The following is a 16,551-nucleotide window of genomic DNA, read 5'->3' as shown; positions in this document are numbered from 1 at the left end:
CAGCGTAGCACCGGCCATTGCGGTCATTTGGGGAGTGAATCATCGGACAGAAGGTCTTTCTCTCTGCCTCTTCTCCTCTCTGTACATCTACCTTTCCAATAAAAATAAATAAATCTTAAAAAAATTATGCCTTCTTAAAAAGGTTTAAAACAAAGCTTCTTTGCAAATCTAGGTGAGGGAGATTTTCTGTCTGCTACTTCACTCTCCCAAATGCCTGCAACAGCTAAGGCTGGGTTAAGCCAAAGGCAGGAACGCCACAACTCCATCTAGGTCTCCCAGGTGGGTGGCAGGGACTCAAGTACTTGAGCCTTCACCTGCTGCCCCCCACTGGGTACATTAGCAGGAAGCTGGAATCCGAATTACAGTCAGAACTCAAGTACAGGCACTCTGATATAGGCTGTGGGTGCCATTGCATCCAATACCCACACCCCAAGAGCCCCCATTTATAAAAGCTGCCAGGTGGAATTCATAGTGCTGGTCTGGTGACCATGCTCTCCAGAGAAGGATCTGGACTCAGCCTCAATAGCATCTCCCAATTTGTTAGATACGTTCTAAGGCCTCCTTCATGTCAGGTCAGTGGGACTCAACCTCTGGGATTGCTCCGGTTTCACAAACACTCCAACTCTTTCTAAGGCATGCCCAAGCCAGTCAACCAGCAATCTAGCTTGCAGACTCAAGGGACAGAATTAGCTTCCATATGTGCTACCCTCCACTGCTGGTTCATTAAAGTTTCCCCATGCCCATTTGCTGGTTCTCGTTTAGCAAGTAGCATTCTCACAGCACACAGTGGGCTGTGGCATTGCACTGGCTCCTGAGCCCAGCCCAGTCTGCCAGCCTTTGCTGGCTGCTGAACACTCCTGCTAGTCTCCCCTTGCTCCTGGGGAAGATGGGGTGGATTGGTAACTGAGGAGGATACCTCCAACCAGCTCTGTTGCCATATGAGACAGGCAGATGCTCAAGACTAAATCTCAAGGTAAACATGGGAGGAAACAGGGACTAACCAGCTCTGACCTCTTCTTAGAAGAATCCCACCACACAGCTTTCCTTTTCCACATCGGAAGAACCTAGAAACTCATTTCACATCCTAGATCTCCCTAAATCTGCAAGAAACAGACTTGGTCTTCCAACTCAGCATCTGTCCAGAGCTCCTAAAATCCTTATTAATTCCATGACCAATAGGGCTGTACTAGAATCTTTTGCTGCAATATCTGATCTTTGATCCTGTTTTTTTTTTTCTTTTGAGATTTATTTATTTGAAAGAGAAGCAGAGGTAGACACAGAGTTCTCCCATCCACTGGTTTACTCCCCAAGTGGCTCCAACAGTGAGTTTGGGCCAGGCTTTAAAGTCAGGAGCCAGCTGCTTCTTCCAGGTCTCCCACACAGGGGCAGGGGTCCAAGGACTCAGGCCATTTCCCACTAATTTCCTTAGCACATTAGCAAGGAACTGAACAGCAAAAGGAGCAGCCAGAATAGAAATCAGTGCCCATATGGAATGGTGGCTTCACAGCCAGTGGCTTTGCCCACTGTGTCACAAGGTTGGTCCCCTGATGTTGATTTTTTTTTTTTAAAGATTTATTTTTATTGCAAAGTCAGATATACAGAGAGGAGGAGAGACAAGGAGAAAGATCTTCCGTCCAATGATTCACTCCCCAAGTGACTGCAATGGCCGGTGCTGCACTGATCCAAAGCCAGGAGCCAGGAGCTTCTTCCAGGTCTCCCACATGGGTGCAGAGTCCCAAGGCTTTGGGTTGTCCTGGACTGCTTCCCCAGGCCACAAGCAGGGAGCTGGATGGGAAGTGGAGCTGCTGGGATTAGAATCGGCACCCATATGGGATCCCGGCACTTTCAAGGCGAGGAGTTAGCCGCTAGGCCATGCCGCTGGGCCCCTGATGTTGATTCTTAATTCACAGCTTCTAAATCCTTTGAATTTCTGGCTGAGAGGGGGCATCTGTTGTCCTAATCTGGGAACTTGAGAGTTCCTGGATGAGAAATGCTCACAGACCAAGCCATGGCTGGAAGCTTGGAGCTGGGGCTGGTGCTAGAACATCACTGGTAAGCCAGTTCCAGTCGTGGCTGCTCCATGTCTTACCCAGCTAGCCTGCTAATGTACCTGGGAAGACAGTGGAGGACAGCTCAAGTATTTGGACCCCTGCCATTTACTGTGGGAGACCTGGATGGAATGCCTGGCTCTTGGCTTTGGCTTGCCCCAGCCCAAGCTGGATGAACAATATCTCTTCCTCTTTTCCTAACTCTGTTCTTCAGATTGATTGATTAATCTTTAAAAAAAAGGAAAGAGTGGGATCAACTGCTGTGACACCAACATTCCTTATGGGTACTGGTTTGAGTCCCAGCTGCTCCACTTCTGATCTAGCTGCCTGTTAATGGCATGGGAAAGCAGAGGGGACATGATCCAAGTGCTTGGGACCCTGAACCTACATGGGAGACCCGGAAGAAGCTTCTAGCCTTGACCTCGTCCACCACTGGCTGTTACAGCCCTCTGGGAAGTTAATCAGTGGATGGAAGGGCTCCCTCTGTTTCTTCTCCCTCTCAAATCTGACTTTCAAAATAAATACATCAGTTTAAAAGAAAAAGCAGCTTGGAGTTGTGTACATCACTCTCCTTCTCCAGGGACAGAGGGCAGATCTGATGGAGGTCCAGTTAACACTGGTCAGACCTCCCTGAGAAAGCTGCCATGGAGGATGGCTCAAAGCCTAGCGACCCTGCACCCATAGAGCAGACCCAGAAGAAGCTCCTGGCTTCAGATTGACTCAGCTTTGGCTGTTGGTGGCCATTTGCGGAGTGAACCAATGGATGGAAAATTATTTTCTGCTTCTCTCTGTAAATCTGCCTTTCCAACAAAATTAAATCCTTTTTTTAAAAGAAAGCTAATGTGAATAAAAACGAAGAGGTAGAGTCAGCTGGAGCCTGGCTCCAGGCACAAGCTAAGGTGGAGAAGACAAGGATGGCCCATTCTGAGTGTGGCCAGAAGAGCTGCAGGAGCATGGGCCTAGGAGTAGCATTGGCAACCATGTCAACTCCCACTCTGGTGTGCAGCACAGAGACCTGCACTGCTGGGTGCCCAGCCTGGCCACCGACCTGCTCACCCACATGTGTCTCTTCTTGTCCTCCCTAGTGGGCTAGGTCATGTCACCTGACATGTCCCCCACAATATGCTTGGTGAGCAGAGAGTGGCAGTAGCCCTCAGATTCCTGGCAGTTCTTCCTGACTACACTGAAAAAGTGTGGTCTCATGGGTGCTGGCAAGCTCAGACAGTGGTACTGTGAAGGAGACGTGTTCTCAGGGCATCAGCTCGTCCATCATGAACAGCACTGCTGGGCTTGGGCTCTTTGGTTGAGGAGCGGGTGCCACAGGTGCTCCAGAGGAACCAGGGATTCCCTTGGGCCCGAGCAGCTTGAGAGAAAAAAGACCAGCAGTCAGGTAACAACGAGACATATACAGCTTTATTGAATAATTGGTAAAAAGTCGCACTCAGGCAGAATAACACATCCCTTATCTCAGCAGAAAGCAAGTGACGCGCCTGCAAAGCCCCTTCTGGAGCCCGGCTCTGTGTGACACCACGGGAGCGCCTATTGCTCCAGAGCAATATGCTTTGACTGGCTATGATCCGATCCCTCCCCTCACTGTAGACAGGGCAGCCCCTATGGAGTCTGAGAAATGACTTCTGCGAAGTCGGTTGCAAAGGCTGCATGTAGTACACATGACTGCAGGAAGGGCCAGTCTTCCCTCCTTGTCTCTGCCCCTCTGCTAGGGGATTCTTAGACCATGCCTCTCCCTGTCAGGGTCTAAGGGATGGAGAGCAGGAGTCCAGCACAGTCCTGGCAGGCGCTCCTGTGGACCTGTAGCTTTGGGAGAGCGAATGGTACTGGACACTGTGACAATAGCCACTGGCCCCAGTAGAGGGCAGGCCTAGCATTGTATTTTCCCACATTCCTGTGTTGAGATGCCTGGAATGAAGCCATGCTCACTGTTCCCCCTTGCATCAGAATCAGCACTCAGGGCCTCCCAGTAGGACATGCCCCTCCCTTGTCTGTCCAAAGCAGCACACGGCATCTACTCAACCAGAAGGAGGTAGCTGGCTACCTAGCTGCCTCTCCATGGGATAGGCCCTCTCCACTACTGGTTTCAACAACAGCTCAGATCTCCTGCATTCGTCAGAACCATCTCGCCCACCTGCCGAGCCTGTTGCCAGGTGTGGAACCAAGGCAGAACGCGTTGGCCTTGCCTAGATATCAGTTTTACACATTTCCCTGAAAAACACGACTGAAAATGCCAAAGGTGTCCCTTTCCTGTGTTCTGCAGAAGCGCTACGAGAAAGCATGTCTAAAAAATCACAGAACTATGCACACACAGACACGCGTGCTCGCACACACACGAGGGGGACTGAAGAATATTACCGGGTATATCGTCAGGGAAGTACAGGGAAAAGCTGGCAAGAGAAGAGGTGGTGCCTGGATTGGCTAAAGAATTGGAATGGTACAGAGGTGGTGTGGATGTGGTCCTTTGTACATACAAAAGAGGGAGGCGGTGGGACAGGAGAGTGACAAACCCAGCTACGAGAGAGAGAGGTTCAGTGGCCATGCATGAGTTAGAGAGAGGAGAGGCCAGCTTGTGGGGGTGTCGTGTTATTATGGAGCGGTCATCTGAAGGGGATGGCCTTGCGGGGTCCAGGGAGGAACCTCTGCTCAGCAGGACACCTCCATGGTTTGCTGTCTGTCCAGGACGTCAGGAGACTCGCAGGATTCCTGAGTCCCATCGGAGTGACTGCTGGTGACTGAGCGGCTGAAGGGGCTTTCTCCAGAGCCAAGGCTGCTCGAGGTGGAGTGGGTGCGCGAGCGGGTGAGCCGGGTCATGCTGGCGGATGGGACTGCAACACAGAACCCGGAGGGCTACACGACGAGGTCCTGGCTGAGCGCCACTCACCCACCTGTCTCATCAAAGTCTTCTGGTTTCGTTTTCCCAGCCCATGTAGGATGACACCCAGAACAGGACAGAGCCATGACCCCCTGGCTTCTCTGTTCTACGGCACTGGCTGTCTGCAAGGCTGCTTTACCACTATTGCTGATTCTGGTCCCCAGGACAGCCTCTTAGCTGTGCACACACCATTCGCACAGTGATAGGAAGGGGGCTCTGGGAACCCAAAATGGTCACCAAGCCCGCAGTGCATGCAAGACTAAACCAAAGGGAAAGACAAACCACGTGAGTACAAGGGTGTTTCACAGACACAGTGCAAGCCCGATACAACGAGACAACCAGCCGTGTCCACAGGTGACCCTGGCTAGCTAGTGTGGGAGGGGTTAAGGAGGGAAGAGCTCTGGAGTAGGGGTTGGACTCGGACTCCTGTACGGCCCCTGCCTCGACCCTAAGGTCCTTCCAGCTTGCCTGGACAGGGACTTGACCTCTCTGTAGGTGCCTCTTTCTGAGGCACCAGCCATTTCCCCACCCCCCAGTTGTCACCTCAATGCTACAGTCCAAAGAGGACACCACATACGCAGCTCTCTGTGTAAAGGCTCTGACACACTTATGTGGCGTCCTGGCTGTCCACAGCCCTGGGCCTGGGGGTTCACCCAAGGATCAGAAGGTGGTGGCAAAAGAAGGGCACTGCTGCTGTGACCCTGGATTTAGCACGACCACAGGAGGCCTGACTGTTAACAGGCAGATCCTTGCTTCCTCCTGGGGGCACCGCGAGCCACGTTCTATCGGGCTCTCACTGCACAGGAAAACCGCGGGCATGCTGCAGGCAGCCAGCCAAGAGAGTGTGGCTGGAAGGCAGGGGCAGGGCCAGCACAGGGGAAGGTACCTGACTCGGTGCTCAGGTGACTGAGCTGCACATACGGGACTGGAAGCAGGATGGACACAGGAAAAGGCAGGTTAGTGACCTGACAGTGCCAAGTGGCGACCTTGGCTGCCTAGCACACGCTGACAGAATACTCTAAGCCAGGAGATACCTTCTTTAGGGTCCCACGGAAGAGGGGAAGCCAACTGCTCTCCCTCCACCAACAACAGCTGCTAGCTCTGGGTCACATCAGAGCTAGAAGAGCAGCTGCTCCCTTGCTGAGGGATGATGCTCCTTCCAGTGAGCCCAGGGCTGAGGAGCTGGGTTCAGTTGGGACAGGCTCACAGACGGGGACGACACAGTCACTCTGGACAAGACACACATGGGCTACCCAGCAAGTACAGGACGGTACCCAGGGCCCAACTGCTCAGAGTGGCCGACCAGGCGTCTCACCAACGGCCATTATTCACACCCTTATCAAAGATGCTGGGTGAAGAGCTCTGTACCTGGGTGGGAGTGTTTTTCTGCCTACAACAATTCCAAGAAAGGAGTAAATATGGACATTCTATGACAAGTGGCACAGCTCAGGGGTCTCATAATATGGGAGACCAGGACATCAGCATACAATACAGACAGGTCCTTGGATTTGCAAGTTCATCACCTGGAGTGGAACAGATTTAACTGAGGGCACTCCCTTTCTCTTCTGGAGTGTCTGGGCCAGGAGTTACCAATGAGCTGCATTCAAGGGCAAGCTGTCATTTCAGAGTCATGGGTTAGCACAGCCTGAGGGTCCGTGGTTCCAGATGGGGGCTTTGGAGTCAGACTGCCAGTCTTAATCATGGCTCTACAGTTACAGGTGACCCTGGGAAACATGCTGAGCCTTTCTGAGCCTCAGCTTCCGCCTTTCTACAAAATGAGACTAATAATGGGACTTACCTCTTAGGTTAAGAATACACAGTGCCTGATACAAGGCAAGTGCCTATTACATGCTAGCAGCCGTGACACCTGTGCAAAAGACTTCTGCTGAAGGCTGGCCAGCCCCAGAGGGTATGCCCGAGAAGTGGGGGCTCCCGGATGTCAAACTGACCCCCATTTCCATACATTGTTGCTAGATAGAAAGTCAGATACTACTCACTGTAGCCCATTCCCTGCAAAAAGTACTTGAAGGCCTCCGTGAGTTTCCCAGGCTGCGGGATAGAACAAAAAGGCATCAATCTCCACACAGGTACACGGGGAGAGGTGAAAGGCTGCTAACAAAAATGTCCTTACCTGAACCACTTGGGGCAGTCCCCCGCAGTCTGCCATCTAGAAAAGGAAAACACAGGAGTCAGCTAAGGCTTCAACTTAAGGAAACAAGCCCTGAACTTCCCAAATGCTTTGCAACAAGACACAGTGGGTTTCCTTATTTTGTTTTAAAATTTTAAAAATGTATTGGAAATACGGAGTGAAAGAGACAGAGGAGACAGTTCTCCCATCCACTGGTTCATGCTCCTGATACTGGCAACAATGGAGGTTGGGCTAGGCTGAAGCCAAAAGCCAGGGACTGAACCTGGTGTTTCTCACTCAGGTGGTGGGGACCCAAGGACTTGAGTCCTTATCTGCTGCCTTTTAGGGCATACACCAGCAGGAAGGTGGAGTCAGAAGCAGAGCTGGGACTGGAACCCAGGTGCTCAGAAGTGGGATGTACAGGATGGCGAATCAACCACTTGTCAAGTGCCTGCCGCCCCATTTCCTTCCTACTAAACTGTATGTATCTCTTTAATGCATTTTTTTGTAAAATTTAAACATTTACTTTTTTTCGGAAAGGCAGATTTTTACAGACAGAAAGATCTGTCTGCCAGTCCACTTCCCAAGCGGCTGCAATGGTTAAGCTGATCTGATTTGAAGCCAGGAGCCAGGAACTTCTTTTGTGTCTTCCATGTGGGTTCAGGGTTCCAGGGCTCTGGTCCATCTCCACCATTTTCCCAGCCTACAAGCAGGGAGCTGGATGGGAAGTGGAGCAGCTGGGACCTGAACCTGTATCCTAACGGGATCCCAGTGCTAGTAAGGCAAGAGCCATGCAGCAGGGCCCTCTTTAATGCATTCTTACACAAAGGCCTGCATCCTAGCAGTAACCTTGAATATGAATCCAAAAGAAATACTATTTGTTTATCAGTAAGGCAGAAGGCCTGGCTTTGGACGCTGGGAAGGAAGGCACTCCTATTGATAGGGGAGCTGATAGGGGAACTAGTTGCTACTTCCGGCCATGGGCCGGCCTCCCTCTGCATGATGCTACTTTCAGACTCTGCAAACCGTGTGGCCCGACCTTCTGTTTGTCATGACTCCTATGCTCCCTCCACATTCCTTCATCTTCATCCAATAACCCAGAGCAGCTCTCCAGTCAGGAGTTAGTGTTGCATTCAACAACCTTACATGGTCAGCCCCTTTCCGTTCTGCTGAATTTGGGAGGATCACTTTTCACTTCAGAAACTCTTGCACTCTCACACATGTAAGGATTTCTTGGGTGTAATTCCAGGATGTGTTCATGTGCACTGGAATCCTCAAGGACTTGCTGAAATGTCTGATTCACGGTTCCTGTCCCAGAGACTCTGGATCCAGACTCCCAGGGGACTGTATGGTACAGTGGTTGAGATGTTGACTAGAATACCTACATACTACATACTGGAGTGAATGGATTCAATTCCCATCACCTCTAGCTTCCTGTTAATGCAGAGACCAGGGATGCTGTGGTGATGGCTCAAGGACTACTGGGTCCCTGCCACCTACATGGGACATGACCTGTGGGTTAAGTTCTAGGCTCCTTGCACTGAAGTGTCTCAGGCCTGGCTGTGTGGAAATTTGGAGAGTGAACCAACAGATGAAAATCTCTTTCTGCCTTTCAAATAAATGCGAAAGAGCAGAAGAACTTGCCCTTCCTCTAGGCTGTAGGTAACACCATTTCAAGACATGATGGAAAACCACCAGTTTCACTTCCCTCTTAATGTTAAGTCCTCTGTGCTCAGAGAATATCCCATTGGGTTGAAGAACCATGAATCCCATGGTTTACTTTGCTGGTGTTAACATTTTATTTGAGAAATGATAAATGCTTAAGGTAATGGACTTACTAATGATCCTGATCTGATCATTACTTAATGTATACATGACTCAAAATACCACAGTATACCTTGCAAATACACACAGTTATGAAGGCATCAACAAAATAAACTAAGCTTTTCTGGGGCGGGGCTATCACTGAGGAGTGGGGAAAGGCCCCCAAGGCTGAGTCAAGCCCCTGGAAACACTAAGCATACAATTAGAAACAAAGTGATAAAGTAGAAAAACGAGTACAGGCATATGTTTTCTTTTTCTTTGTCTTTCTTTCAAAAGGTTTATTTACTTGAAAGACAGAGTGATTTTCCATTCACTGGTTCACTCCCCAAAGGCTGCAACAGCCAGGCCTGGGCCAAGCTGAAGCCAGGAGCCAGGAGCTCCATCCTGGTCTCCCACAGGGATGGTAGGGGCCTAAACATGTGGGTCATCTTTAGCTGTCTTCTCAGGCATGTTAGCAGGGAGCTGGATCGGAAGGGGAGCAGCCAGGACTCGAAACTGGTAATCTGACAGGGGATACTGGCACTGTGGTACCATAGTACTGGCTCCCAGGCTGTATTTTCTTGATGTTTAGGAGCTGAAACCTAATTAGAACTACAAAACAGTACTTCATCCTCAGAGAACTATCAAATAGTCTGAGAACCAGTTTCAATATGTCATGCAAGTTAACCAATTCACTACATGATGTATATTTTTGTGCAGAAATTACCACATCTGTGGCTACTACAGAGTTCAGTTTTGTGTTTTTTGGTGTTTTTTTTTGACAGGATACAGGAAATTTTATTTAGAGTTCATGTGGGAGTGGCCAAGAGGCCTACAGGAGGTGTGGGTCTGTCAGATTCACTTAACTGAGCTCTTTCCATGATGTGCTGAGGCTGTAACCAAAATATACATTTACCGCCATAGAAACCACACTGCTGTCTCACTTGACAGGTATAAAAAACTATAAATAGGGCCTGGTGAGGTAGCCTAGTGACTAAAGTCCTCGCCTTGCACATGCTGGGATCCCATATGGGCACCAGTTCTAATCCTGACAGCCCCACTTCCCAATCAGCTCCCTGCTTGTGGCCTAGGAAAGCAGTCAAGGATGACCAAAGCTTTGGGACCCTACACCTGTGTGGGAGACCTGGAAGAGGTTCCTGGCTCCTAGCTTCATTTTGGCTCAGCTCCGGCCATTGAGGCCACTTGAGGAGAGAATCAACAGATGAGAGATATTCCTCTCTGTCTCTTCTCTCTGCATATCTGACATTTCAATAAAAATAAATCTTAAAAAAAAAACTATAAATATTTATACCCTAGCAAGCTCTAGCGAGACCCCTCCGCCCACCTGGGAAGGGAAGGGCCATAAAACTTGAGTTAGTCCTACCACTAGAGGCAGACATAAAATGAGAAACAAAACGTTGGTCTAAAATTTGAAAAGGAGAGTACAGTTTTGTTTCCTTTTAAATACTGATTCAAACCTACAGTGAAAAATGAGTTTTGAAACCATACATTTTTTTTTAAATTCCTATCTCTGACTAGTTTATTAATCACTCTGAAGCCCAAAATATTTCGATTTTGGTCACATCAAAGCATTAACCTTGGGCCCGGCGGCGTGGCCTAGCGGCTAAAGTCCTCGCCTTGAACGCCCCAGGATCCCATATGGGCGCCGGTTCTAATCCCGGCAGCTCCACTTCCCATCCAGCTCCCTGCTTGTGGCCTGGGAAAGCAGTCGAGGACGGCCTAAGGCTTTGGGACCCTGCACCCGCGTGGGAGACCTGGAAGAGGTTCCAGGTTCCCGGCTTCGGATTGGTGCACACCGGCCCGTTGTGGCTCACTTGGGGAGTGAATCATCGGACGGAAGATCTTCCTCTCTGTCTCTCCTCCTCTCTGTATATCTGACTTTGTAATAAAAATAAATCTTAAAAAAAAAAAAAAAGCATTAACCTCATGAAGAATTTTAGGAACCACAGGCTGTTTCTGGTGACAGCAATTTCTTTTTAAGCACAAGTTAAAGAGAAAGAGAAAAAGAGAAGATAGTAAAGAGCTTTTGGGCTGAAAATGTAGCAGAAAGCAGGACAGGCACTAAAACCTATAGCTGTGCCAATTTCAACTAGGAAATGGGCTGCACTAAACATCTTCTCTGAGGACCTTGGAGAAATGAAGTAGAGATAATGCCAGGCTGGACCTCTTGCCTAGTGAGTACTTGAAAGAGAAGAAACTTGATATTAAGTCTAGCATGTCAGAACAAGAGTTGCTCTGAATGAGGAAAGAAAATGCACCCTGCGACATCATCAGAAAGTTACTGGAATGCTCCTTGCCAACACAACAGGACTCAGTATGCAAAGCACTATCCTAATTCTCACAGCATTAAATAATGCTCATGAAAATTTTAATGTCATGGGAAAACGTTTATGTTGTACATATGAAGAAAACAGTCATAGGGCCACTAAGTCCCACTGGTACTAATGTTATAAAAATGTATAGGAAAGCAACACTCAGGTTTTACCAGGGGTCATCTCTGGGGGAAGGCAGGATTATAAGTAACTTTATCTCATTCTTTATGCGTTCTCTATTTTCTACAATGAGAACACATTCAGGATGAACAGCTTCTAAGGTGAATGACAGAATCCTAAGGGGCAGCTTCTGTAGAGAACGCAGGAATCTTGAGGAGATGGCTGGCAAGCGGCAGAAGACATTACCTTGAGCAAAGTTGTATTTACAGGGTTGAGGCGGGAATTGCATTCAACCTAAAAAGAGAGGAAGAAACAATTCTATGAGACCTGGTAACTGATGAGGTAGCAATTTTCCAAATGTGTCATAGGGAGTGAGGGCTAACAAGCCAGTCCTGCTGTGTGTTTCTGGTGTGTCTGCAGGGTACTCTCTAGGCCTTATTATGTTTTAATCTTCAACAGCACATACTCACCACAGCCTCAACAGCAGGTGAACTATCTCCTACCACCAATAACGTAGAACACCTAGACGCAAGCAGCAAGAGGTGATGCTCAGAAAATCCACACACACACTCCCTGAACTTGAGGCCATGAAAGAAAAGGCCAGTGATTCCGCCAGGCACTGCAGGGACTTACTTTAACGTTTTTGATCTGTTATCGCTTTGGCCCAGGATGGGTCTTTCAATCTCGAGGTCTCTGCGTCTACAGACAAGGAGGAAGCAAGGCACTTGTCAGTAATAGCATGGGAGCTCAGGCGAGTTCCTGGCCACAAAACCCAAAACCCAAAACCCATCGAGGACTTCTGAAACTCTCAGTGGTACAATACAGCAGTCGCTGGTAGCCACTGGCCATGAGCGGCTGTGAGGCTCCAGACCTAGCACTGGGGGCAGGAGTGGGGAAGCCTGTGGACACACAGGGGTCCAGCTGTAACACCCAGTAGTGGTGCTGCAGAAACCCTCAAGTCCTTAGGTGTCCATTTTCCTACTAGTTTAAAAGAATAAATTCAAGCAATGGGAAGGCAAGCTGTTTGGAGTGAGTGTTTCACTACACTGTGGCACACAGGGTTTGAACGACTTAAACCAAAAAGAGGGAGTCTATGTTATAGAAGAGGAAAGAGCAAGAGAGAACACAGTCAGAACCTGGCTCTGCTTCTCCCTGGCTGTGTGACTCTGGGCAGGGTCACTTATCGGCTCACAGCTCACCCATCTTCTTACACTTTCCTCATGTTCCCAGAAGGCTAGTCCCCACTTTAATATCTGTGCTGCTCACGTGAGCACTGGAGTATCAGAAGAAGCTAATCTTGTACTTTGGGGAAGTTGGTTCCAAAGTAAAAAACTGTTTTTAGGCACTTTTTGCCTGTCTGAGAAACTGGGAGATGCAACAGTCAAGTTCTGCAATACACAAACGAGAACTTAACCCACGTCCATGTGGTACTTTTGCCTGATGACAAGATATCAGCAAAGACAAACTAAATCAACACCCAAGACATCTCTCCTTTGACTGGCTGTATTTTCTTGGACTACTTCAAATGATCGTGTGTGTGCACGAGTTAGGCAACTCTTGTGTCAAACCACATAAAACTATAAGTACTTTTAGTACAGTGCCGGCAACAGTTCTCCGCACACTCGTTCTTCCTGAGAGTGCTGGTCTGTTTGTAAGTCAATCCCATCCCACAGCAGCAGGAGAAGCAGTCTATCATTCCCTTCTTCCTGCCCTAAGTCTCAATTATCTTTTTGGACTTGACCAACAATCAAGCAAAGGACTAGGAAATGACTGTACCCATTGTAGGAACCCAGGAAAAGCTGTAGGTTTTCTTGGTTGATATCTTGGGCAATATGCAGTCTGTAGGTTTGAATCAGGTCCAGGTTGGCCTGTAGTTCATCCTAGAACAATTGAAAGGGACACAGGTCAACTTTCCAAGCCACGGAATAAGCCTCATTTGTTTGATTAGACTGTTCTTTTACTTAAGATCTTTCATCTGCTGGTTCCAAGTGGGCACAAGCAGGGAGCTGGATGGGAAGTGGGGCTGCAAGGACTAGAACCAGTGCCCATATAGGATCCCAGCGTGTTCAAGGCAAGGACTTTCGCCACTACGCTATCATGCCGGGTCCAAATAAACATTTTTTAAAAACCAATCAGGCCAACAAACATTGAAAATAACAGCGTTTGTGTACCTAAAGCATGTATCAAGGCACACAGCACATAAATAACCAGTTTTCTCCACATGTACCATTTCCCATCATTTAATATTTAAAATGAACATGGCAACTGTCGCGACGCTTGCATTCCTACTCTGCCCATGGCTCTCCTCTGCCCACTGCGCACAGCTCTGAGCTCACGGCTCACTGATGCCAGCGCTCCTCACCTAACACACTTGGCCTTGGGAAGCAGAATGCCTTCCAACAAATATACTTACCTATCACTTCCCTGTCAGTTACCCTTACTAGCTGTCATAGGGACTGAACAAGATACGAAGTTCTTTTAGCACAAACACTTCTCCCCCAAACCCCCTTGCAATTTCTATTTCTGTGGAACCCTTCCCAGACCTCCTGATGGTGCTACAGATGTTAGGTTAGGCATGGGATGCTATCAAACACTAACAGATGGCACCTCCCTACAGGAAGCAGGTGCGGGGGAGGCGGGCACTGCTGTCTTTCTCAACTCTTCAAGTGCCTAGGGCCAGGTGGCCCAGAGTTAATGCTGCTCCCATATGGCCAGCCTTGGCAGCACCACACGCACTACAGAATGCACTCTTTCGGAGGCTTCGCATGCAGGCCCAGGACAGCTCTCCAGCAGAACAGGAACTTACCTGCCCAAAGTGATGCGCCAGAATAATGTCCACAACATTGGTTGTCAATCCCGAGAGCTGAAAAGATAGATACTGGGTCAGGAGAGTAAGTACACATGAGAAAGACCAAGTTGTCACCTTCAGCGTGGCGTTCTGTACTGGGTGCCTAATATTCTCCAGAACCCAAAAGTCCTCTGTACCACAGTAGTGGGGCACTTCCAAAGGGGATGGCCAATTCAAAGAAAAAGGCAAACAGAGAGAATACTTTGAAACAGAGGGCTAGAAGAGATGACAACATTTCTTTGAAAATGTAACAGCCTGAACTGGAGGCTATTTGCTGCATCACTCTTGTCTGTTTCTGTCTTCACTCTGGATGCCTTGAAACACTCAAGGCATCCAAGAGACAAAAAAACAGAAAAACTCTTTTAATTTTTGCTATCTTCATTTCAGAAAGTGGGACGAAAAGGCTATGCTTACATAATGCTGCTGCATTTTGAGCATTTTTCTCCTAATTCCACCCATTTCAAAATGATGCATCTCCTAGTCTATTACATGTAACGCTTCATGCAAATACTGCAGGCTATTAGTCTACTTCCAGAAATATTACCAAACTCAAATGAGGTTGATGACTTCCCTTCAGCCCCTTCCCTCGGTTTCATGCTTAATTTGATTCTAGTCAGGGGTGAAACACTGAGTTACAGGACAGAAAAGAAGAGGGAGAGGAAAACAGACAATGATCATATAATCCAAGAAAGACCAAGGACAAAAGAGACACAGACAGAGTTCCCCTCCACTCCTTACATGCCCGCAATAACAGGCTGGGTCAGGCTGAGGCTGGGAGATGGAAAACCAATCCAGGCCTCCTGCACGGGTGGCAGAAATCCAACTACCTGAGGCACTGCCAACCACTTCCCAGGGTGTCTGTTAGCAGGACGCTAGAACTGGGAGAGGAGCCGGAGCTGGAACCCTGGGCCTCTCAACGGGGAAGTGGACATCCTGATTGTTTAGCCAAATGCTTCTCCCAGCCATGAGATCTTAATGTAGGTTAGGGTGATCCACAGATCAGAAATGAAGGATAGTTAGAATTAACAACCATTCTCACTTCCAGTTGAACATGAGCATTCAACATTCATTAATGCTCACAGATCTAAAGCCTTATACATATTTTTTTCTTTTTACATGTTTCATTAGACTGTTCCATGTTACTGAGAGTGCTCAGTCAAGTGCTAATGGTAGAAAATTCTAATTTATTTTTATTTAATCAAAAGGCAAAATTACAGAGACTGCAAGCAGGTTTCTACCTGCTAGTTCATGTCCCATATGGCTAACAGTCAGGGCTGGTTCAGGCCAAAGCCAGGAGCTCAGAACTCCTACTGGGTCTTCCATGTGGGCGCCAGGGGTCCACGCACTTGGACCACCTTCCCCTGCTTTCCCAGGGAGCTGGATCAGTAAGTGGAATGGTCAGGCCTCGCATCAGCACTCACTGGAATGTCAGTGTTGCAGGCAGAGCTTCACCCACTGCACCATGACACTGATCCAGTTTTTTTTTTTATAAATTAATCAAGCTATGAGAAAGAATTTCCATAGTATTTGGCAACCACATTATTAATATACTACATCCAAAGCTAAAGAATGCATCATTTCTCCAATGCTTAAAAGTGGGAGGGATTGGACAAACTGTTTAGAAGCTGATCCTCTAAATGTTCTGTAAGAAAGTTTAAAAATAATTATAAAAGGAATATATGCTATTACAGATAAATTAGGAAGGTGCAGAGTACAAAAAAGGCAATAATAATAGTTAAAGACACAGACACAAGCAACATACTTTTCTTTTTTCTAATGAATATATGTACTGAACAAAATTAGAACTATATTATAGTTTTATGTTTTTTATTTAATAAAAGAATTTATCTTTTCCTTATATAACCAAATAACATAACATAATTTTCAAATTTAATTTATTTTTTTAAAAGATTCATTTATTTTTATTGGAAAGTCAGATATACAGAGAGGAGGAGAGACAGAGAGGAAGACCTTCCCTCCACTGATTTACTGCCCAAGCGGTCGCAATGGTCAAAGTTGAGCATATCCAAACCCAGGAGCCAGGAGCCTCTTCTGAGTTTCCCACATAGGTATACAGGGCCCCAAGGCTTTGCGCTGTCCTCACCTGCTTTCCCAGGCCACAAACAGGGAGCTGAATGGGAAGTGGGGCTGCCAGGATTAGAACTGGTGCCCACATGGGATCCCAGCGTGTACAAGACAAGGTCTTTAGCTGCTAGGCTACCGTGCTTGGGCCTCAAATAACATAATTTTTTAAATGATTAATTTATATGTTTGAAAGCGAAAGCATTAGAGAGAGGGGGAGACAGAAAGAAAAAGAGATTGATTCCATCCCCTGGTACACTCCCCAAGTGGCTGCAAAGGCCAGAGTTGAGCAGATCAAAAGTCAG

The 16,551-nt window shown here is 47.9% G+C and overlaps 1 protein-coding gene across 6 annotated transcripts in view; it reads right to left on the bottom strand.

Moving 5' to 3' along the window:
- Positions 1-4,587: 4,587 nt before the first annotated feature.
- The window catches only part of NDRG3 (NDRG family member 3), an 80,574-nt gene continuing 68,610 nt past the window's right edge, over positions 4,588-16,551 (bottom strand). For 5 of the 6 annotated variants that reach the window (XM_058679919.1, XM_058679920.1, XM_058679921.1 and 2 more), the window contains 8 exons: positions 14,123-14,179; positions 13,093-13,196; positions 11,950-12,015; positions 11,787-11,838; positions 11,563-11,610; positions 7,064-7,099; positions 6,930-6,981; positions 4,588-4,885 (listed from right to left, as the gene is read on the bottom strand). In XM_058679919.1, coding sequence (XP_058535902.1) covers positions 4,704-4,885; positions 6,930-6,981; positions 7,064-7,099; positions 11,563-11,610; positions 11,787-11,838; positions 11,950-12,015; positions 13,093-13,196; positions 14,123-14,179 — 597 coding nt within the window. In that variant the 3' untranslated portion in view covers positions 4,588-4,703. Of the gene's footprint in view, positions 4,886-5,818; positions 5,858-6,929; positions 6,982-7,063; positions 7,100-11,562; positions 11,611-11,786; positions 11,839-11,949; positions 12,016-13,092; positions 13,197-14,122; positions 14,180-16,551 lie in introns of all 6 variants that reach the window. The other variant, XM_058679926.1, reaches the window with a different exon arrangement.

This window comes from Ochotona princeps, chromosome 22 (genome assembly GCF_030435755.1).
Source record: "Ochotona princeps isolate mOchPri1 chromosome 22, mOchPri1.hap1, whole genome shotgun sequence".
Lineage (NCBI taxonomy): Eukaryota > Metazoa > Chordata > Mammalia > Lagomorpha > Ochotonidae > Ochotona > Ochotona princeps.
This window is presented reverse-complemented; position numbering and strand designations above follow the sequence as displayed.